Below are 22867 nucleotides of genomic sequence, written 5' to 3'. Positions count from 1 at the left end.
GCCGCCGCTGGTTTGAATGTTGGCCGTTGCGGCGCCGCCATCTCAACGGTCGGTGGCGGCGGCAGGTGGGTGCGGGCCGGCGCCGTGAGGCGAGGCGGCCCCCGGGTCCGGCCGCGCTGCGTGCGGGGTCGGGGAGGGTCGGGGGAGGGCTGTGGAACGCCTAGGCCTAGCGCTGAGGCGCGGGAGCCCCGTTACGGCCCCCTCCGGGGCCGTAACGGGGCTCCCGCGCCTCAGCGCTAGGCCTCGCGTGGCCTGACGCTGAGGGGACCCTGCCAATACCGTAACGACAGCGGCGGGCGCTGCTCCCGGGGAGCCTGATCCCTCTCTGCTCGCCCTCAGGGCAGCCCGCGCGACTGAAAATGGTGAGAGAAGATGACAAGGTGATCCCTGTGCGCGTGGCGCTGCGCTGCCGGCCCTTGGTGCCCAAGGAGACCAGCGAAGGGTGCCAGATGTGCCTTTCCTTCGTGCCGGGGGAACCGCAGGTAAGGGAGCCGACCCGCTGCCCTTGAAGGGTCAGCCTTGCATAAACCCATGCATATAAACCTACATGTATCTATACATCTCTATGTAGATATACATACCTATATTTTTCTATGCTGAAAGCAACCTCAAGTTCCTACGGCAGTGTAATCCGCACTGTTCGCTCTCATCCTCTTTGCAGGTAATCGTAGGCAATGATAAATCATTCACATATGACTACGTGTTTGATCCTTCCGTTGAGCAAGAGGAAGTCTTCAACACTGCTGTTGCTCCTCTCATACGAGGCATCTTCAAAGGTCTGCAGTAGCTGAATTCAAACTCTGTTTTAAAGTGCTGGGGTTTTTAGTGGGTTCAAGTGTGTGAAAGAAAATGCTGTTCAGTTCTCTGTTCTGAGTCCTTTCTTCTTCAGTCTCCCCAGAAACTAAAATTCTCTGCTCTCTAGACCCTGACTCCAGCCTGGGGTGAGAAGTGCCAAATCTTGCCTGTTTACAACCTGTAGGCTTTCACAGGGCTATCAAGATGACTTATGCATGTTCATTGGGTCATTTTGGTTCTTGAAGATATTTACTTAAGGCAAGAGACTTTTATTAAGAATAATATGATGAGTTGACAAGGATCCTATACTGGAAAGAGTTACTGATGCTGGAGTAGCGTTGGGATGACAGAGTATCCATGACTCTCTTTAGTTAAAGCAACAGAGCTGTCCTTAAAAAGCTAGAATAATAACTTTTTATCTATGCTGGGGGTGTTTTTCATTGACTTTTTCCCTTGATGTTGTTAGCTGTGACCTGTGCATCAAGGTTGTGTAAACAGATAGTGAGTGGCAGTGCTTTTTTGGAAGGATGCTTTTACTGGAATGCTGATTAGTTTGTCAAAGTATTCTGCTGGTCTCCACCTGACTTCCTGATCTAGGCGTTCTTTATTTCTGTAGGGTATAATGCTACTGTCTTAGCCTATGGACAGACAGGATCTGGAAAAACGTACTCCATGGGAGGTACCTACACTGCCAATCAAGAGCATGAGCCTAGTGTGGGGGTCATCCCTCGGGTAATCAAACTGCTATTTAAAGAAAAGGAGCAGAGGCAGGATTGGGAATTTGTGCTCAAAGTCTCCTATTTAGAGGTAAAAGTTGTTTTGATTTTTCAAAATATTACAATGTTGTGAATTGTAGGCAAAGTGAGCCTTAATGAGGCTGCGTCCTTCAGGTAATAGGAATTTATGAAATCAAAACTTAAGATTTTATAAGGTCTTGTCCTCAGAATCTGAATTCTGAGTCCTGTTTACCTCTCACTAAAGGTAAAATGCTACAGTGTTATGCAAAATTAGCCCTGGTCTGAGCCTAATTGTACATCATTCTTTATGCAAGCTGTTCTCTTGCAAGGCTGCTAATTCTGAGCTGCTATTCTGATATTTTCAGATCTACAACGAAGATATTCTAGACCTGCTGTGCCCATCTAGAGAACGGTCTTCTCAAATTAGTATCCGGGAAGATCCTAAAGAAGGAATAAAGGTCTGTTGTCCTGTTAGAAATGGATACGTAATGGGTACATAAGCAGCATGGCTAGGGACAAATGTTTCAATAAAACTGTCTTGTTAAGGACTGTTCTCACACTGCTCCCTATATAAACATATATGTATAAAATCACCACAACTGCTAGCTCGTCTCAAAATTGACCTGTTGCTGAGCATTTAAGTTTTTTCTCAAAAAGTAACACCAATAAGATTAGACATTCATGACAAAGCYATTTGCAAGTCTTATGCCTCTTCTTGAAGACTGATTTAGGTGAATATGTACTTCAGGTCCTTTAATCAAATTTCACTGTTGCAATTGTGCTCTTCAGTTTGGCAGAAATGGTGTGTAGCAAAAGCATTTTGACAGAAACTATTCAAATGACTAACTTGTTCTTTTAACGGTTTGCTATAGATGTGTGTTTATAGTATAACGCAGAAAAAGCTCATGCTGCTGCTTGTTCTGCCTACTTGTATAATAATTAAGCAGTTAGTAGCAGCATCATATTCCAGGGAGACAGGCCTTTTGGGGAAAGCTCAAGCTTGCCAGAACAAAGACCAGTAGACCCTACTTATCCCTACTGCTCAGTCCCTTCCATCCTTTATGTCCCTAATACCTGCCACCCTTTTACGCTTTTCACACAATTCCCCTGCCCCCATCAGTCAGTCTCCTTTTCCTCTGCCTGTCGCTGGCACAGCTTTCAGCTCCCAGATAGATGCTGTGCTACCAGCTGGGCCAGGGGATAACTGAAGGCTGCTGCGGGCTTCTCCGTGGAGTCCTGAAGAGCCCTGCTCCCATCCCATTGCCCAGCTGGCTCTTGAACACAGAAGAGCTTGGTATGTGTATGCAGGAGTGGGATGAGAGAGAGGTGATGTGATTTACAAGATACGGGTGTGAAGCTCAGAACAGATTTTTGCTAGGGAATCCATACTAACCCTCTCCCTTAAAGTGAGACTCTGCTTCGTGTGAACATATATTTTCATAGACTTCACTTCATCAGCTGTAGTCTGAGGTGAGAGAATTTTTGTGGAGCAGTAAGTTAGGGGTGAACAGGAAAGAGAGGATAAATGCTGCTTTCTTCCTGGATAAAGATTATAGGGTTAACAGAAAGAAGCGTCGCCTGTGCCCAGGATACTGTATTCTGCCTAGAGCAAGGAAACAATTCCAGAACAGTGGCCTCCACAGCAATGAACTCCCAGTCCTCCCGGTCACATGCCATCTTCACCATTTCTGTTGATCAGAAGAAGAAAAATGACAAGTAAGTGTGCCAGCACAGCTACTCCTAGCAGCAGTTAGGAGTGAGACTTACTGCAGATTTCATAGTCTGTTATTCTCCTAGTCTTGGATGAACCCAGCTGAGCTACAGTTGAGGCAGTTCCTTTATTGGTCTTTCTTTGTGAACTGTACTTTTCAGCCCAGTAGCTCAATTATACTAACAGCTAGACTGCTCTGTTCCTAGCTGCATGTTTACCTGAGAGTAAAATATTCTGTTTCTGCTGCAGGAACAGCAGTTTTCACTCCAAGCTACACCTGGTTGATCTTGCTGGATCTGAGAGACAAAAGAAGACCAAGGCTGAGGGAGATCGGCTCAAAGAAGGTCAGTAGGCAGAGGACAGGTAGAGCTCATGTTTCTTACCACTTTTGAACTTGTAAATTGAGTCCTTGTCAGGAGAAGCAAAGCAGTTCTTTAAGTACAATGCATTTTTTACCCTTTTGTGTTTTATAAGAGGACAGGAAATAACCAATTTCTAGCTATTGAAGTAGCTCTACTCATTGTCATCTGTTTGTATGCAGGTATCAATATCAACAGAGGTCTTCTCTGCCTGGGGAATGTAATTAGTGCTCTCGGTGATGAAAATAAAAAGGGTGGTTTTGTCCCCTACAGAGACTCAAAGCTAACGAGACTGCTGCAAGGTAAGAACCAGATAATGATAAAGCCTATATCTACAGATGCGTTTGAAATAACAAAGTAGTAAAAAAAAAAAAAAAAATACTGAAAGCCATACAGTTACGTTCTGAAATGGGAGGCTGCTGCTGACGATGTGATTGCTTTTATTGATTTCATTCCTCTTCTCACTGTAGCTAGACTTTTTCTGTACTCTGGTTTTTAGGTTACAATTGCACTGAGACAGGCACTCAGATAAGTTCGGCTCTTGCAGTTACTCAGTGATGGGAGGAAACATGATAAACTTAGTGCAACTTTTTTGGTAGGGAGAAGGAAGATGAGAAGTTTAGTCTGGAAACAGAGACCTATTATTATATCCTGATTGTAGCTACTTACTGGAGGATATCACAGCCAAAAAGAAGCTCAGGCTGTCTGTGCCTTAACTGTGCGCTTCATATCTTTGTCTTTTGATTTCTTAGTCTGAATCTGTTTGTTATAGTGCTTATTTTTCAACTGTTGTAACGGTCTTTTAATATAATTTATATAACTTAGTCTTAATATTTTAATATGGATATAGCCATAGTAATGCAACTTAATGGATTTTTGTTTATTTCCTGATAGTTAAATAAACTGCTACCAAAAGCTAGACTTTTCAGTATTTTAGATATCTGAAAATATCAAATGTAAGGAACTTGGACTATGCAGATTTGGGTTTGGGGCCCTCTTTCCTAAACAAAAGTTTTAGGTATGCAATATGTGTTAGTGTAAAAACAAAGGATAAAATACCATGCACCTTAATGATCTGAACAGATGTGTTCTTAGTCATTATTTCATTAAATTGGAAAATAATAGTAAGAATTTTGGTGTCTCGATATCCATGAAGGTCTTGCCTCTATTGCTGTGTGAGAGAAGGGAGAGGAAAGAACCTGAAAGAACTATATCAGAAGTTACATATACTCAACACAGTGACAATGTTTCAGAGGCTTCGGATGTGAAATCACCAGTGCTTAGAGCTGAAACATAACTCTGGGACTTTGACATGCAAAGAATGCTCTTTAGTACTTGCTGGAGCAGAGGAGAAAGCAGATGACAATGACAGAAAATTACAGCTAGGTTTCTTTTATCTGTTGTATGGTGATGCAATCATGTTATCTTAGATATCTTAATGATGATGCCTTACTAGGTCATTCTTACTCTCTCTCAAAGCATCAATTATATCCCTTTTTCAGATTCTCTGGGTGGTAACAGCCACACTCTTATGATCGCTTGTGTAAGCCCAGCGGATTCCAATCTAGAAGAAACTTTAAATACTCTGCGTTATGCTGACAGGGCAAGAAAAATAAAAAATAAGCCAATCGTCAACCTGGATCCTCAGGCAGCTGAGTTGCATCACCTAAAGCAGCAGGTACTGGGTGCTTTCTTCATATGACAAGAGTAGGTCTATCCCTGTGGTAGTAAGCTCATTAAAGAGCAAGCAAAGATATAGGATGTCTAGCTGCTGAACATATGAAAACTATGCAATATGTGTTTCTCTGTCTCTTGGGATGGCTGTGTAAGTGCTATAAAGGGAACGGAATATTTCCTGTAATTCTACAGCAACCAGAGGCCATAGAAAAATGGTAGTGTTAGTGCAGTCTGCGTTTCCCTTCCGCTGAGTGTGTCATTGCCTGCCCATTAGCCTACAGCCAAGGACAGACCTAGAGTGATGGCTGACTTGCTGACTTTATGCAGCTATGTCTAGCACAGAGTGGGAAGTGAGGAGTGTTCCTGCGCAGTTAGCTTCAGGGGGACTTAAACTGCATAAACTGGGATGAACTGGTTAAATCCAAAGCTAGAAGTGCTGAAGGGCTTGTCTACCGATGGCAGTTAAACCAGGCTTGCTGCACTCACTTGGCAGTAAGCACATGATATACTTAATCTTCTATGCTAACTCTCCATAGGAGCACTCAATAATTTGGTTCTAAAATGGAGCAAGTAAAGTGTTTTTCATGTGAGAGTTCACTAGAGTTTAGTGAATGTTTATTAAGATACAGTAAATGCAAATCATGTATTCACGCAGCTGAGGAATGAAAGCAATCTGACTTTATCTCATGTGAAAGGTAGCATCCAACACTATCAGCTGCCTCAGGGTAACTAAACAGGCGCTGATCTGAGCACCCTGATGAAGAGGGGGTAGCTTTTTTTTGAAGCAAATTTCTTTGGGTACCATACAGACGTACGATCCCTTCCCCAGAAAACAGTAAAAGGGCAATTGTTGTGGAGCAGGTGACATGTTAAGACTAAGGACCTTAATAGTAATTCCTTCAACCATTTAGTTACTGTATGAAAGAGACTTACAAGTAGTAACTGTTTCTGTTTCTAGGTGCAACAACTACAGGTGTTACTGTTGCAGGCCCATGGAGGGACCCTCCCAGTGTCTATCAAGTAAGCTCTGTAGTTTCATGATCAATGTAACTGATACACATTATATACTACCAAAAGTACTAGATCTTCTTTGCTGTAGGTGACAGTGCTGTAGGGGTGAGGGGCTTGTTTTGGTTATGCTTACTGAAATTCCTTGCATCTACGGTTTGTTTATTTTTGTAACAAACCCCTTAAGACTGCAAAAATCAATTGTAGGAAATTTGAGAGGACTTAAGTGTCTATTTCTTAAACCCATCCCCACCTCTTCTCTTCTGCCTGCATGCCCCAAATCCATCTCCATTGTCCTTAAAAGCACAAAATGCAGGGAAAAAATAGCATGCATGGGTGTTGTCTTAAGGATGTTTCAAAACCCAAATAAATGAAATTTCCAGACTTGTTGTTGGTTATAGCATTATTGTTTAAAAGTCTTTTTTTTTTTTCTTCCCTTGCAAATGTCTACTTGTGGTACGCTGTATTGTTCAGCGATTTTGACTTCATATTAGACTTCCTCCAGTTATTTTTGTTCCACTGCTGTAAACTATATTCTTTGCAAGTTATTTAGGGAACTTGGAGGTAATTTCAATGGCATTGCAAAACTCCAGTGAAGTCATGTTCACAACCAAGCTGGTCCTTGATATTTCAGCAGTATGGCACCTTCAGAGAATCTGCAGTCCTTGATGGAGAAGAATCAGTCATTAATAGAAGAGAATGAAAAGCTGAGCAGAGGGCTGAGTGAGGCTGCTGGTCAGACAGCGCAGATGTTGGAAAGGATCATTCTGGTAAGGCTCAATTACCTGAGAAGAGTTTAAGTTGCATGACTTTCCTCTTAGCTGATGACTAGTCAACAGCAGCTCTTGTACTGATGGCATACTAGGAATCTCTCTTTAATGTTACTTTCACATTTCTTTGAAATATCCAGCTATCAGGTAGTCAGAACTAAGTCTTTTGAACTCTTTCAGAGCATATAGATCTGGTGACTTCAGGGGAAAGAGTAGACCTAAGTCATTCAGCTTTTCCTTTGCTTAAATGCTTTAAGTGCCAGCACTTGCACACTCTCTCTCTCTCTCTCTTTTTGATTCTTTGCAGTGTATATCCTAATTCTTATCTGTTTTCCTACCAAAATGTTGTTAAGTCTAAACAAACTAATGGAAGTGATCATGGAAGATGATGTTTCAGTACATAGATTTACCACTGACTAACAGTGTATCTTTTGCTACAGATAAGTTATTTTCTGACTTCTCTTAGACAGAACAAGAAAATGAGAAGATGAATGCCAAACTAGAGCAACTTCAGCAACATGCAGTGTAAGTCTGTTTCCACACCCTGTCTGTGCTGAGGAAATGCCTTTCAGCATTGGAAGTTCTTGCTGGGATGAACTGGATACGGACAACTTGTGTTCATTCATCCGAAGTTCATTTGTATATAGGGTGGGGAAAGCTGTTGTTATATATTGACATGTGTGATATAAACATGCCATGTAGGACTGGTGGACTCATTTCATGTCTGCATTTCAGATGCAAGCTTGATCTGCAGAAGCTGGTAGAGACTGTGGAAGATCAGGAACTCAAAGAAAACGTAGAGGTGATTCGCAATCTGCAGCAAGTGTTGGTTCAGTTGCAGGTAAGAATGAATGCAGGGAAAGATGCCAGTGTGCCAAATGAGTTCGCTAATAAAACCTAGTGCTCTTCTGCCAATCTGCTGAGCAGTGGATTCCATTCAGCAGAAACCTTGCTTAAAGGACCCCAGGAATTACAAATACTAAATGACTTTTGATGTCTACTTTAAAGCAAGCTGTCCTGCTGCTCTTTTAATGCTACAGGAAGGCCACTTGTGCTTGAGTGGCTGCACATGGAATATAAATGAGTCTCCATAAAAGAAGCCTATGGTGGGAGATTAGCATGGATTTACAATCCAAAAACTAGAAGCTGCGTTATAAACTCAGTATTTTTAATGAGCAACCTGAATTGCAGAGACATGGAGTTGCTTAATAGAAGTTGTCAAATCTTTGTCTAATTGAGAACTTCTCTGTTCTCCCTTGCTAGACATTTCTCCCTGTCCCTAGACTCCTTACCCTTGTGAGGAACTGGCTGGCAATGCTGGAGTCTGGGGGAGATTATAAAGAATGCCTTGCCCAGCCAGTCTGGGAGGAGTCCGCTCACTACTAAAGTAGAAAGACCGTCTCTTTCCAGAGACGGCTTTCTGGACAGAGGAGAATAACTTGGACTTTGTCATCATGCACCAACAGGCCACTATTAACTTCATCTTACTTCTCTAGCTTTCACTTTACACCCAAATTTTCTCTGTTTGTCCTGTACAGAGTGAAAGTGCTGCCATGATGGAAGCTGCTGCAGAGATGGCAAACACTGAGCAGGATGCCTCAGCTGTAAGTGAGGGGAGTCCAACAGCAGAGACCTTACCCAGGGGAATGATTTATCCCACATCATTCCTCTTTTGTTTTCATCCTTACACTAGTCTATTTACCAAGCATTTGGATTAGAAATATGTCACTTTTGTGTGTGCTGCTTTTCTGCACCCTTCTTTGATAAATTAGTTTAAGATTGGTAACCTGTTTTCATCTCTGAAAATCTATTTGTTTTATGTAAAAATGAATTTGAAGTGTTCTGCAGAAACTGTGAGCACATAGTTAGAGACCTTGCGACTGGCCTCTCTAGCTCATGGCTGTGTCTCCTCCAGCAAGCAGAAATGGGCGAGGATACCAAGAGATCCCCGGATGACTTCACCACTCAACATGCCCTCCGTCAAGCACAGATGTCCAAAGAGCTGACTGAACTGAATAAAGCCCTGGCTCTAAAAGAGGCTCTTGCCAAAAAAATGACGCAGAATGATAGTCAGCTGGAGCCCATTCAGTCTCAATACCAGGTAAACTCTTTCCAGAATGGCTCTTGTAAGGATCTGTTTAATTTCTTTGTCCCAATTAAAGCAGTCACTGCACTGCTGAAGATGGAAGCAGGGGGAGAAGATCCGTCCTTTCGTGAGCATGTCTTTGGTTCTGCCCATTTACTGAAGCTGGGTCACTGCTGACTTGGGCACAGGGCAGATTAGGGGGGTGTTAACTACAAGTGTCAGCAGAGAACAGGGTGGGAGGGAGGGGAAGAAACATTCCTGGTTGTCTACAAACAACTCTACTACCAGAAGATGGTCTTTCCCTTGAAATAAGCCAGTAGTCACTGGCTGTTCTCTGTGAAATAGAACAGTTTTTTACTCAGAGATTTGCTTGGCCCCACCAAGCCAAAATGAAAGTACTTCACTGTTAACTTCCATAGTGCAACTGTCTGATCTGGCTTTCCCTATTCATCAGCTGTACTGGGATCTCCCATCTCTGAAATTGTTCACTCATAACTTTTAGTTTATATTACAGTGGTTCTATAGACTGACTACAATTTCAGTGTATGGAGGACTAGCCTTTTTGATGCTGTTTTCAGACAGGGTGTTTTGCAGCCTATTGGAAAGAAACAGGACTCCTTAAGGTCCCTGTCTTAAAGTTTTGTCTTTGGGAGCAGAGTTTTCAAGCTTTTATTTGGAGGCTTACTACTCCTGTCCTTCTTTTCAGACTAATATCAAGGACCTAGAATTAGAGGTTAGCAGTCTGCAAAAAGAAAAGGAGGAGCTGATCCTCGCTCTGCATATGGCAAAGAAGGATGTCAACCAAGCCAAGTAAGAGTGACTACACAAGCTACGTGGCTTGTAGCACTGCAAATTATTGTAATTAATGCAGCTATGAAAATTCATTGCCTTGGCCTTACTTCAGCTGTTTGGAATAGTTCTTATTTTGATGCAAACAAGATTAAGAACACTGCACCACTGAAGCTAAGAACACTGCACCACTAAAGCAGGGTGATATTCTAGTGAATACTTGCAAATACTGTTGATGTTTTTGGTACTGAGCATGTTCTAAGGCTTTGAAAGAGTTTATGTTTAACTTTAAAAGAATAATTGGTGTTGGAAACTTTCATCCTAAACTGACATAAAGATTTGGACTAGTCATACAATTCAAAGGAGCAGCTATGCATATTCTTCTCTGCATTAAAATACGTAYGTATGTACACTAAGGGGAGGCTATCCTGTCTACTGTTGTTGTTCTGAGGAATTGGAAAGGAGGCCCTTTACAATTCACTTGTGAGATAAAAATAACTAAAGAACTAGAGTATGAAGAAAACCTAGATTTGCTGCAGGCTTTGAGCTTGGACACCTCTGTGGCCCTTTGTGCCCTGGCTTCTTTCAGTAACACTGATCTCTTGGTTGCGACTCTTGACTATCTGTAGAAAGTCCTGATTCTTCTAACGGGACTAGGGATGAGCACAAGACTGTTCTATGCCTTAACTCCCTCTTAGTGCCAAGTCACTTGAAAATAACTGTGCTTATGTCTGAGACGTTCTTAGTTTGCAGAAGACCGTTCCCCCAACAGTTGTGGATAAGCAGTCATTGAATTGTGAGGTGCTGTAGGCTTCCTAGGCTCCAGCTTCCCTTTGATATACCAGGGCAGTTGAATGAATTGTTGAGAAGTGTGATAGGATTAGCAGGAAAGATAATGTAGAATTGTTTCATTTTTCATAAGGAGCTTCTGAAGTTGGAGAATACTTGCTTGAGAATGACAGTAATTAGGGGTCTATATTTAAAATGTAACTTCTTTACAGACTGAGTGAACGGCGTCGGAAAAGACTTCAGGAGTTGGAAGGGCAAATTAATGAGCTGAAGAAGAAGCTGAATGAGCAATCAAAGCTCTTAAAGCTGAAGGAATCCACAGAACGTACAGTCTCTAAACTGAACCAGGAGATCAGGGTAAATAATCCTGACATGCAGATTTCGGACTTGTTCTAGTGTAGACTTCCAGATGGAAGATGCTGACACTTTCTGTTTTGTTAGACTGAGAACACCAGAGTTTGGGGGTTTTTTACTAGATTCCTCTGCAACTCCTACATGAGTGCCATTGCTGATGATGAAATAGGCAGGCAATGACTGAGATTTGGATAGAAAAAAGAAGTCCAAAGTACCAGGCTATTTTGAGAATTTGTTGCCTCAATCAAGTCACTTGACTTCACTTTCATTTCCACATGTGTGTTGTGCATGTGGTTCTTTTCATTTATGGCTTAAAAGATGAATTCCTGGTTTTAGGCCTCTTGAGAGCCTCCTTAGGCACGTACTCTGAGTGGGCAGCGTACTGTAGTATTTCCTGCACTTTACACACACACACACACACACACACACACACACACACACACACACACGTAGTGTAGGTTGAAACTATCCAGAATGTGAGCATTGCACAATTTTCCTAGCTGTTTTTATTTTTCAGGAAATGAAAAACCAAAGGGTACAGCTGATGCGCCAAATGAAAGATGATGCTGAGAAATTTAGGCAGTGGAAACAACAGAAGGACAAGGAGGTGATCCAACTGAAAGAACGGGTGAGCAAACAATAAGCCCCCAAACTGTACCTCCCTCTGAAGAGTGAAACAATTCATTGGGGTTTGCTGCAAGGCTTTATTTAGCTTAACAAGCATCTGAAAAACATCTGGGGAATGCTTTGAAGATAACAAAACATTAGTTCATATGGTTGCCACCTTTCACCAGTTGTCATAAATGGACTTGCTTATATCTGGAGATCTTAGCTATCAACACAGTCATCTTCATTCAGACCTGAAGCAGGTAGCAAAAATATTAAATATTTTTTTAAAGTATTTAAAGTTGTAGGTTTTAGCCACAGAGTGAGAGGTATTTAATATATGAAAGGAATGTTGAATCCGCAAGTAAGCAGCRAGAATTGTTAATGAAATCTGATGCTTGCAGCATTCGGGTGTAATGGACAGCAGGCATCTGTATCTCTTGATTTCTGGTCTTACAAAAATTCTTACTGTAACAAGTTAGCTCCTAAATGCTTTGGGACGCTATGTCTTAGACTTGTGACTTCCAGTCTCTTACAACCTTCAGGTTCCTAAACTTTCTTAGTAGAAAGCGTGGAGCCCTTTCTGGTTGCTTTAATCCTAATGGCCATTTGTTCATAAAGGCAGTATGTGGCTTAACCTTGTAATGTTCAGTGAAATCATCATCAAGAAGTACTAAAACTTGCCATTCTACTATGCAACTGTTTTGGTCTATGAAGCGTGAAATTGCCATGAAATGTGAAATTGGCCATAGTTATTAAGATGACGTGTAACTTTTCTATCTAACGTATTTCCCTGCAGGATCGCAAGAGGCAATATGAACTGCTTAAGCTAGAACGAGACTTTCAGAAGCAGGCTAATGTACTTCGGCGCAAAACAGAAGAGGTAAGGAGCCAGTAAGTGCTAAAAACTCCTGCCCAGTTCTTAAAGGTCTGCAAAATGTGGTTGGAGGTTGTTAATAGAGTATGCAGAAGCTTCTTAAAAGCAGTTTGGAGGTCTGGAAATGGTTGTTTTTCTTTCTGTAGAAAACATTGTGTTTCTGTCTGGTAACCTTTGAAGGATTCTAATTAAATCTGCTCCTTAAAGGATAAATTATCCTTTGAGAATCAGGCTGCTGTCTATTATGTATACGCAAGCTAGAAAATAGAAAATCAGTTTGGATGGATTTGCTAGATTGCAGTTCAAATCTATTTCAGGATGGCTGCAGAGAAGATATACATCTGACACCATTTTTTTGGGATGTTTTCTTTTGCCATTAGTCCATTCTAATTTCTAAGCAGATTCTTTATAGCCTGAGACTTTCAGCAAAGGAAATAAAGTAAGGGACACTATAGTCCCTGATTAATTCTAAAGTTGTAGTTTGGATTTGTTAATCTGTAACTATGCGCGCTTTTCTCACTGGCTGTCAGTGGCTTGCATTGTGAATGTCTTGTGGTTTTAGCTGTCGCAGGATTCCTAGGTGAGGTCACTACTGTTCAGCTTCTGTGTAAAATGTTTTGCAGGCAGCAGCCGCTAACAAGCGCCTAAAGGATGCTCTGCAGAAACAACGGGAGGCTGCGGACAAACGGAAGGAGAGTCAAAATCGGGGAATGGAAGGAGTCGCTGCACGAGTAAAGGTGGGTAACAATGCATTGTGCGTCCCTACAAACAATAGGCAAACCTAGCTTTGTGAATGCATTAGGAGCTGCTGGGGGGTGACGGCTGGAGATCAAAGGGAAGGAACATGGAATTGCTTATTACTGTGAAGGGAGGCAATGTTAATTATTCAGTATAGCTGTGAAGGCAGTTCAGAGAAGGAGCCAGTCCCAAGTTAAGACTATACTGAACCACTATACTGTTTTTCCTCCAGAGCTGGCTTGCGAATGAAGTAGAAGTCCTTGTTAGTACCGAGGAAGCTCGACGGCACCTTGCTGACCTTCTGGAGGACAGAAAGATCTTGGCACAGGAGCTCCTTCAGCTTAAAGAGAAGAAAGAAGCTGGGGAGAACCCTCCTCCAAAGCTCCGGGTAACAGAGGGAAATGCCATGTCCCCTGTCCCAAGCCACTGGCTGTTCAGCAAGTGCTGTAACTTAGTCTTGTTCACTGCTATTTGATCCTTTCTTGCACAGAAGGGAGATGGAGAAGGTTCCTTTTCTGGAAGAATGGGTTAATGTTCTCACTGTCCTCTGGCATGTCAGGGAACATAGGTGCTGGTGTGACATGTTAGTGCAATGAATCTGACAGATGTGAGCAGGTCACAGCCCATATCAAAGACTTTAATTTGTTGCAAAGGGATGACTGATTTAAACTATTAAAAGATACTTGGAAGCTGTTATAATAATGTTGCCCCTCTCTTGAAATGTCTATAAATGGAAGCCCTGTCTTGCATGCTGTTTATTTCATAATATTTCTTCAACCATTGTTCACTTCTGTCTATTGCTGCAATTCTTTAGAGACGGACCTACTCCATCGCAGATTTGCAGGCATCAGAGATGGACCTTTCCATATCAAAACAGATAGAGAGCCTGGAAACTGAGATGGAGCTAAGGTAAAGCAGTACTACAAAGCTGATGTGCACAGCCTGCACCTTACCTCTATTTTTTCTCATCTCTATCTATAGCTGTTTTGTGAAACAGAAGAGAAATGCAAGTAATTCATAACATTAACATAAAAAATTATGAAGTAAGACCATGTGGTTTTCCTGGCTTGAAAATTCCCAAAATAGGGGGAGCTGAGGATACTACTCGGGCAAAAATAAGATTGCTCTGGTCTTACAACTAAGACAACAACTTTGTGAGCATCTTCAAATGAGGGGAACACTGCACTTTTGCTTTAATCGGAGGTGTAGAAGGGGAGGAGAGAGTCCCTGGTGTAGAACTGCAGACTCCAGTGGCCATACTAAGTAGTAAAATTTTAATTTGAACTATTTTGTCTAATATTCTGATAACAGTAGTTCTAGCCCAGGTTCTAGCTCGGGTTCTCTTCTGTGCTTTCATCTCAAATGCATGTACTCTTCCAAAGGAGTGCTCAGATAGCAGATCTACAGCAGAAACTCTTGGATGCAGACAATGGCGATCGTGTGAAACAGCGTTGGGACAACATTGCGACAATTCTGGAGGCTAAATGTGCTTTGAAGTATCTCCTTGGAGAGGTAAATTCTGAGTTTTCCAGTTTTTATTGCTAAAACCTCAGTCTTCTGAGCCAAGAATGAAAGGAAGTGACTAACAGGCTGAGAGCAGAGATAAATTCAAGTGAAGCACTGTTGTACTGGATTAGGTTAATTTCCTTCACAGTTTCTGATTAAAATGTTCTTCTGTACTCTAGATCATCTTGAGGAGTGAAATTCAAAAAGAACAGGGAATAGGGAAACACAATAGACACCGGTTTGGAGGTATCGGCTAAAGCTATGCTTGTAGGAGCCTTGCATGGGAACAGTAAAAAGGAAGAGACAAGTTTCGGAAGCAGAAGAGAACAGGAGAAGTACCTAAAAATACTTCCGGAATAAGTAGGCAATCTGCAGAAAAGCAAGGGGAGTATTTCCCGAGGTCAGGCTAGGGAACACTGGAATGGATGTTGGGATGAGAGAAGCTTGAACAAGACTGAGAGTAGAAATTAGGCTAATATGGAATCAAGGCCAGAGCAACTTAATGACAAAATCACAGGGCAATCCCAGGTGCTTAGAAACTAAAGGAAAAGAATGAAGGAAGAAATATGGGAGAGCATTCATTGGGTTTCTTCTAATCCTCACATCTCAAGTGCTGCAGGAGAGGAGATCAATTTAGGAACTGTCAGCAAGATTTCCTATTATCTCTGCTTTGTGCTTCCACACTGGCTGTCAGCTGTGAACCTCTCGTCTGCTGCCTTTGTTGCTGATGGCTAGTCCCCTTCATAAGGTGGTTATAAGCTAAGCAGAACTGTTTTACTCTGACTGAAGCACTTCTGTCTTAAATACATTACAAAATGTGGAGCTCATTGACCCAAGCAACCTCCTTGCTGTTGTCTTTCAGCTGGTCTCCTCAAAAGTGCAGGAAAGCAAGCTGGAGAGCAATCTTCAGCAGAGTAAAGCCAGCTGTTCAGACATACAAAAGATGCTGATTGAAGAGCGAAACCACGTGACAGAGTTGGAGGCTGAGTTCCAAAATCAGCTTTTGGTGCAGGAGCAACAACACCAGGAAAAGGTAAAATATGAGTGACAGAAATCTTGGGAGCTCCTGTGCGAATGTCTTGGAACTCTGATTCCTGTATCTGCTCAGAGAAAAATGCAATAGTGGCATGGCAAAACTGATCTGTTGCTATCTATCTGTTCAAGTTCTGTTGGCCTCTTGCAGGATAGACAGCAAAAGCCCCAAAATTTCCCTATTCGTCTTCTGGCCCTTGCAAGTTTTCTTATTCAGTAACTTCTTCACATTTCTTTAAGTGAGGTGGTAGCACCTGAGCACAAGTTAATTTTTAAAGTGGATTGGAACAGAATCATGCTGGAAATGGCAGAAAGCAACTTTTGAGAAAACTGCCAAGGTCTTTAATGCCAAATCTGCCAGGTATCTCCTCAAGAATTCACATTTGTCTCTGCTTTGTTATCTTGCTTGTAGGTTCTGTACCTGCTCAGCCAATTTCAGCAAAAAGAAGCAGCAGAGAAGAAATTGGAAGATTCACTAAATGAGCAGGAGAAACAACTACAAGAGCGACTCAAGTTCCAGGTAGAGTTTCTGGATATGACTTTTTGGGGCCTCCTCACTGGGGCTCTGTTGCACATGCAATTATTTGAAATAGTAGCTATAGACTGAGGAATGTGCAAAGGGGGTTTGCTGCTGAAGGCATTTCCATCTGTAACTATGATGGCTTGATTATGTTGAGTTGGAGAGAGAGCTGCTATACAGGTTCAACTAAACCTGTGGGTTTTTTCTTGTGTGTCTTCTTCCATAGATGAAATAAACTTAAATTCAGCAATGAGGCCTACTGCACTCTGACCAGCTTGTGCAAGCTTCTTCCATGTTCAGAGCACCTTTAATTAGGGTAGTCAACACCCTGTTACTAATGCTTTAAGCACAGTCCCGCTGTGCTGTCAGCAGTGAAAGAACTCTAGCTTGAGGAGAAAATTGTCTATAAGATGATGTAAGTGTGTTACAAGCTGCCCCTTGCCTTGTACCTAAGAGAATTAAGTGGTGTAGCAAGCTGCTGAGGAAGGACACAGTGATGGTACTGAAGTTACTTTGATCCTAGGTGCCCCTAATCTGGAGATGAACCTTCAAAATAGAAGGAGTTTTAGATCTTAAATGGTCACTTAGACTGGATCCTTTCACAGTTGTGTTGACGATGTTATGCATAAAAGTAAGTAGTGGCACTAATGATCTCCTGATCTAGAAACCAAAGCCGATGTCCTGCTGGAAAATACAGAGAAACCCCTTTGACATTGCAAGAAAGATTCAAATAGAAAAACTTGTCCCAAACAACTATTTGTGCTACCCCCATGTAAGCCTATAGATTTCCTTGTGTTTTGCAAGCAGGAGGAAGAGCTGGAGAAAATGAGGGAGATCTGTGAGAAGAACCAAGAACTTCTCCAGGAAAATGACACTCTCAAACAGGTAGAGATCTGTACAGACCTAAGTAGTATAAGAGCTTCTTGGCAGTGGGGTAAGCGTACACTCCAAAGCTAACTTTTGTCCCTATTAACAGAAACTGCTGCTTCTCCAAGTTGCCAGTGGACAGAAGCTCCGACGCATTCAGCAAGTGCCATCTGAGTCCCCAGATTCTCCTTTTGATTACGTCCCACCCAAAGTAAAGAGCAGCTGCCTACTAGTTGTCATGCTTCTATCATGCCTGGGGCTTTCTGAATGTTAATGTTGGCTACTAACAATAGTCTTGGTTTCTTTCTGCCAGGTTGCTTTTTACAAGGCATCTTGTTCTGCTTATTGAAGTAGGCTTGGTCTCTACTTCAGACAGTTCTTAAGGCTTCGATTTTTAAAATACTTCTGGAATTATTTGGCACTAGGTTTTCTGTTTTTAAAAAAATCCTGTGTCCTCTGTCTAATTATGTCTGACTGTATCCTCTTCAGTAAGCCAGGTGTTTTCTCTGTAGTATTTCCAGTCTCTGAATCATGGAGCTAGGCATCTGTCATAGAATGTTTAATCACTGCCCTGCAAAAGATCTAAATCTTAGTGCTGGGAGGGATAAATGATCCAAAACCATTTTGCCAAGACTGTGACACAAATCTGCTAAGGATTTGTCAACTATGTTTTTAAAAACTTGAGTAGTTTAAACCAAGTATGTGATTGAACTGCCAGTCTGATTATTTGCCTTCTCCCTGACCCTGTATCTCTCTCGGCTGTCTGAGGGGATTGGGGCTATGCTGATGGGACTCTGAAAACCCTACTTTAATAAAATACAGACCTATTGTCATTTCTTTTGAGGCCTTAACCCTTATTAATTTCTGTGTGTAGCCAAAGGCTCGCCGGCAAACAACAGCAAAACCCCGTGCACCAACCCCAGAAATGGATGTGGAAGAGCTGTTCTCTGACTCGGGGGAGTCTGGAGGGGAGCTGGAGGATGCCGAGTGGGTTCCAGTGAAAGCAGTCAAAGGAGCAAAGAGAAGCATGATGGGGGTAAGATCCAGTTACCTAATTATCTACCTTTGACTTGTTACTACCTATAAGGGAACCAATTGCCTGCATCCCTGAGGATCTAGTGTGTGTACAGAGAAAAAGTGAGACTCTGGTGTCTCCACTAATCTTCTGAGCAGTCTTAAGCTGATATTACTCCTGGCATTGGTTATTTATAATTTTCTGGCAGAAAAAAACAAGTTACCTACAGTCTCAGCAACACTCTTCTAAATGATTTTTCATCAGACAGGTTCTACCATGAGCAAAACACATTCTATTGTACTGCCTCTGGCTGTGCAATTGGCCTAGGTGTTTTAGATGACAGCAAAACAGTGAGCATTAACAGCTGCTGTATCCCTCCATAGAGCTTGTTTTAAGGGAAGAATGGGGTGTACTGCCATGGATCTCTACGTACTGGTCCCACCGTGTTGTACTGCAGTTCCTGGTCCCACTGTATGGGACCATGACAAAGGCTACAGCTTCAGTCTTCCATTCACATCAGTCTGAGCGCGAAGCTTCAGCCTGCTGCTCAATTAATTCCTGCCGGGGTAGCAGAGGTGATGTGCAAGGTTCCTCTTTCTAAGTGCTGAATATGAGCCAGTGTGAACCAGTGGGCCTCCTTGGGCTTGAATTGCTGTGAAGGTAGACCTCCATCGTGAGACGTGTTCTTCCCCTTTCGCTAGGGCCTTCCCCCTTCACTGAGGGGTAAATCACTACATGTTTTGCTCTTGTTGGCAGTTACCACAGAGCAGCCTATGCGTTTTAAGACCTGACTTCAGTTTCTTTCACTGATGCTTGTCAAACTGATGAATTCTGAATTGCAGTACTCAAGGTTTGTGGTGGTGTGTGTTTGGGGGGGGGGGTTGTTTGTGCTTGTGTGGTGAGTTGTGTGCGTTTTTTGTTTGGTTGTTTTTTTTTAAATCTAGATTTGGTCACACTGCAGGAAGTAGGGTTTGTGTTTAACAGTTTGCTTTTCTGAGTCCGCATGCAGAACCCCAGTGCAAGTTACTTCTCAATGCAGAACTGCAGCTTGTAGAAGCTCGACCATGCAAAGGGGTTCACTGTTCTAATATGCCATGAAGTAGCTAAATCAGGTCACTTCTGTCTAGAAGGAGGACCCTAAATGTGGTGATCTGACATGCCTTCTTGTGTGCATGTGTTAGCTTGTTCAACTGACACTGAAACTGGCATCCTTTTGGGCAACCTGAAGTCAGGGAGTGTAAAATCAAAGGTACTTATTTAGGGATTACTTGATCAAGAGATGGCTCAGGAGGTGGAAAGAGAACTTTTTCTTCTCCTGGAATGAGAGACTGACAGTGAAATAGAAGGTTCATGATAGCTTGTGGATAGTACTGTCCTTCAGCTTGCTTCAGGTGTTCATAGCTGTGGAAATCTAGATTCAGTTTATAAAATACCAAAGCTCTTTCTGCACAAAACTTTCTCTTATCTAGTGCTCCTGCAAAGGCCGATGTGGAAATAGACAGTGTGGCTGCAGGAGGCAGAAGGCAGGTTGCACTGGAGGCTGTGGCTGTGACTCAACAAAATGCAGAAACAGAGACCCTGGCTTTCCCGTGAGTACTGCTGTAATTGTGGATGTGAAAGTGCTTGCACTAGGCACTTGGACCCTATGGTTTGTTTAAGCAAACCTGGGTGAATACATAAGCAATTGCTACTAGCATACACGGACAATTTGTCAAGCTAAATCRCACTTACCACTCTGAAACCTTTATAAATATCACGGTAATTCAGTGGTTTATCTGTGATAATTGAGTCCAAACTTTTTCACTGCAGAATCAGGCTCTTGCACTAAAGTATAGAAATTCAGGTCATGTCCCAAATCACTTTGACAACTAGCAGTGAGTAGAATCTGACACAAATCTGAGGACAAAAAATTTAAGTCTTTTTTACACYTAGTAAGTAAAAGTTTTATCTTTRGCTTCAAACTGCAAAAAAGCTTAAYTCATTTTTAGGTGTTTTAAAAGGATGGAAAGAATAAGTTAGGGTGGGGGGCTTGTAGCATCAGGATGGTTCATGAGCAACTGATGATCATTAGAAGCTTTGCTAGAAAGGTCTGCCTTGCCCTTGGACCTTGGAYGTCTGAAGCAGAGACTTCCCATTCTGTGTTGCTGAGAGGCAGCGATTCTTTAATTATTCACTGTTCTATGAAACCAGTTGCCTGATAGTACGTGATTCCAGATGCCTCTATGAACTGCTTTGAAATTGGAGAGAAGGTCACTTAGAGACCCCTAGTATTTCTTTAAYTATTGGTAGGGAAGGGATGGCTGGATATTGTAAAAGTGCTTTAGAATAGTACTGCCCCTCAGGATGCCACGTTGTGTGAGGACCAAACAAGRGACTCTGAAGGATCCTTCAAACTGGAAGACCCCACTGAAGTGACTGCAGGAGAGACCTTCTTTCAGCCAGTGTGTATCACTCCAACTACCAAGGTACTGCTCAAAGCCGAGAAAAAGAACAGGTGGTTCTGAATGCATGTACCTCCCATTTAGGGTTAGCAATGGACACAAAATCCGAAGAAAATAAACTGCTGCTAGAAACTTCTGAAGACACTGTAGCTCTCAGGCCAGTTGATATTTAAGTTCTGAGTGTGCTGAACTCTTAAGGTTTAGTATGAAAACTATGTCACACCGTCTTTCTGTGCAGTGTGTGAAAGGAACGGGAGTCGAGGTGCTGATCTCACCCATACTAACTCTCACATCCCCTACTTTCCTGCTGTGCCTTCCAGCAATAAAAGAGAGAGAACTGCAGAACTAGGACAGATTTGTATCTGTCTACATAGARAGTTATTGTTCTTAAGCTACTCTGACTTGGCAACTGAAGCTTTGCCTCAGCTAAACTAATTCATTTAATTTCATGTGTACCCTCTGGATACTGATCCCTAGTGCTGTCTACTCCAGCTCAGCCCRTGAATTGGTCTTTAGATTTTGACCTGAATAAAGAAATTCAGCAACTCTTTTGAAATTGGCCAGGAAACTTTTTTATGTGCTGCCTCCAAGCTTTAGTGAAAGCTCTTTGGCTCTCTTCAGAGCAGTGACCAACTTCAAAATTATCTTCCTTGCTTTTCTGATAGGTCCTGAAAGATATTACGGACCAGGATGTATTTATCAAGAAGCCCAACACTGCTGCTTCCCTGATCGTGAGAGACGAGGAGTCCCAAGAGAACCAGATACCATTTGTAAAGAGAAAGAAGAGAATGCTGAGCAGCAATACCAGCTTCTTCTCYGGTTGTACCCCTATCAAAGAGGAAGTTGACTGAGGAGCCCATAGGATGCCCCACAAGTGGGTTGTGCTGCACTTCTTTAATGCCACAGATGCTGGTGACTTTTTAAAACGTGTTGAGATCTCTTGCTGCAGAATAAGCCTGATGACTGTTTTGCCTGACAGCTGCTGGCATCAGCAAGGGAATCAAACACTAGTTCTTCCTAGATTGTCCAATTCTTTGTAAATATTTGTATGTGTGGGACTTGGGCGGATGTCTTGTACCAGAACGATGGTGAGAAAACCTCTTTCCTCTTTGGAATTTCTGTGTGAGCGGAATTGRTTTATCCAGCTTGCTCATTCCAGTTGCCTTCCTCATCCTGAGCTGTGAACACGTTGGGTGTACGATTTAATCCATGATCTTGAAAGAACTTTGAATTTGCACTGGAGATCTGGGCACTGTCTCTTCCAATACAGAATGAGGAACTGTTCCAAGCTACTCCATGAGATCTGATGGTGCTTTATCTTAATGAGACAGTCTTTAGTCTTAAACGAGCTAGCAGCTATGAAATGGTCAGTGTTTCTGTACCCCTTTGGGCACTGGTCCTTGTTCAATGAAGTTAGAAACTAGCTAGCCATATGTGAATGTTRTAGTGATTTTAACTTGTTTTTGTAGCTTTAATAAAGGAACTACTAAAAAAAATGGATTTTTTTTTAACATTGTGCTCTGCAATTAGCATCATTATTAAAATCAACCTCAAAACTATGACAGCAGTTGCATTGCTAACTGTGAGGACTCTCTCTGGATCTTGTGCTATACTTCACTCAATGGTGGAAGACCAAAAGGGTAATGCTGATGCATTTCCTGAAGCCCTGATTTTGAGCTACAGGAAGAAGTGATACTGCTTGTCTTCATATGTTTTAAATTAAGGATTTTWCTTTGTTGGTAAGGGTAATAACCACCATCTCCAGGATGACTTGCACATGGCTACACATTTCTTCTGCCATGYTCCAAGTCTTGCATCTGCACCTACCCTAATATCTGTGTTTTATTTTCTGGGGCCTGGTGTTGCATTAACCGTGGCTCTGCCTTCTGGTTCGGTGCAAGCACCGTCCMTGTTCAGACAAGCCTTTGGTGAACATCAAAGGATAACTGGATGCTTTCTCCTGAATAAAACAAGTATCACCATGGACATGAGCAACAGCTCCCTTGACATTAGCATGCAATGCCCAGTGAAGGGGAAGTTGTTCCTCTGTGCGGATTTAACAGTTCTCCTGTGTTGAAATACTCCTTCCATGAGTAACTTCTCCAGGATTTACAGCAGAGCAAGGCTCTRTGCATGCTCCCATGTGCCTGTAGCACAAGCAGAGTTAGTGCTGTAACTGAAGTGCTGGGA

General features: G+C 42.4%; 1 protein-coding gene across 8 annotated transcripts; it reads left to right on the top strand.

The window, feature by feature from the left end:
• The first annotated feature begins 52 nt into the window (after positions 1-52).
• Positions 53-22282, top strand: KIF4A (kinesin family member 4A). Of its 8 annotated transcripts, none has more exons than XM_026066310.1 (31): positions 53-65; positions 340-482; positions 662-776; positions 1412-1602; positions 1898-1990; positions 3082-3248; positions 3493-3587; positions 3785-3904; positions 5105-5280; positions 6238-6299; positions 6925-7057; positions 7524-7582; positions 7793-7898; positions 8596-8661; positions 8973-9158; positions 9850-9953; positions 10934-11078; positions 11593-11703; positions 12481-12564; positions 13182-13295; positions 13529-13684; positions 14111-14205; positions 14679-14808; positions 15665-15835; positions 16247-16354; positions 17159-17239; positions 17331-17432; positions 18096-18257; positions 19706-19825; positions 20579-20701; positions 21343-22280. In XM_026066310.1, exons 2-31 carry the CDS (start codon positions 360-362, stop codon positions 21526-21528), a joined length of 3684 nt encoding a protein of 1227 aa, XP_025922095.1. In that variant the 5' UTR covers positions 53-65; positions 340-359; the 3' UTR covers positions 21529-22280. The 8 variants fall into 8 exon arrangements, 7 of the variants coding, with proteins under 7 accessions (XP_025922095.1, XP_025922092.1, XP_025922094.1 ...); XM_026066307.1 differs by having other exon boundaries at positions 6922-7057; positions 21343-22279; XM_026066309.1 differs by having other exon boundaries at positions 6922-7057; positions 17162-17239; positions 21343-22277.
• The last annotated feature ends 585 nt before the right edge of the window (positions 22283-22867 follow it).

The sequence above is a fragment of the Apteryx rowi genome, unplaced genomic scaffold, assembly GCF_003343035.1.
Source record: "Apteryx rowi isolate R43461 unplaced genomic scaffold, aptRow1 scaffold_24, whole genome shotgun sequence".
In the NCBI taxonomy this organism is placed as follows: Eukaryota; Metazoa; Chordata; class Aves; order Apterygiformes; family Apterygidae; genus Apteryx; species Apteryx rowi.
The sequence above is the reverse complement of the archived record's forward strand: the minus strand, read 5'-3'. Positions and strand labels throughout refer to the sequence as shown.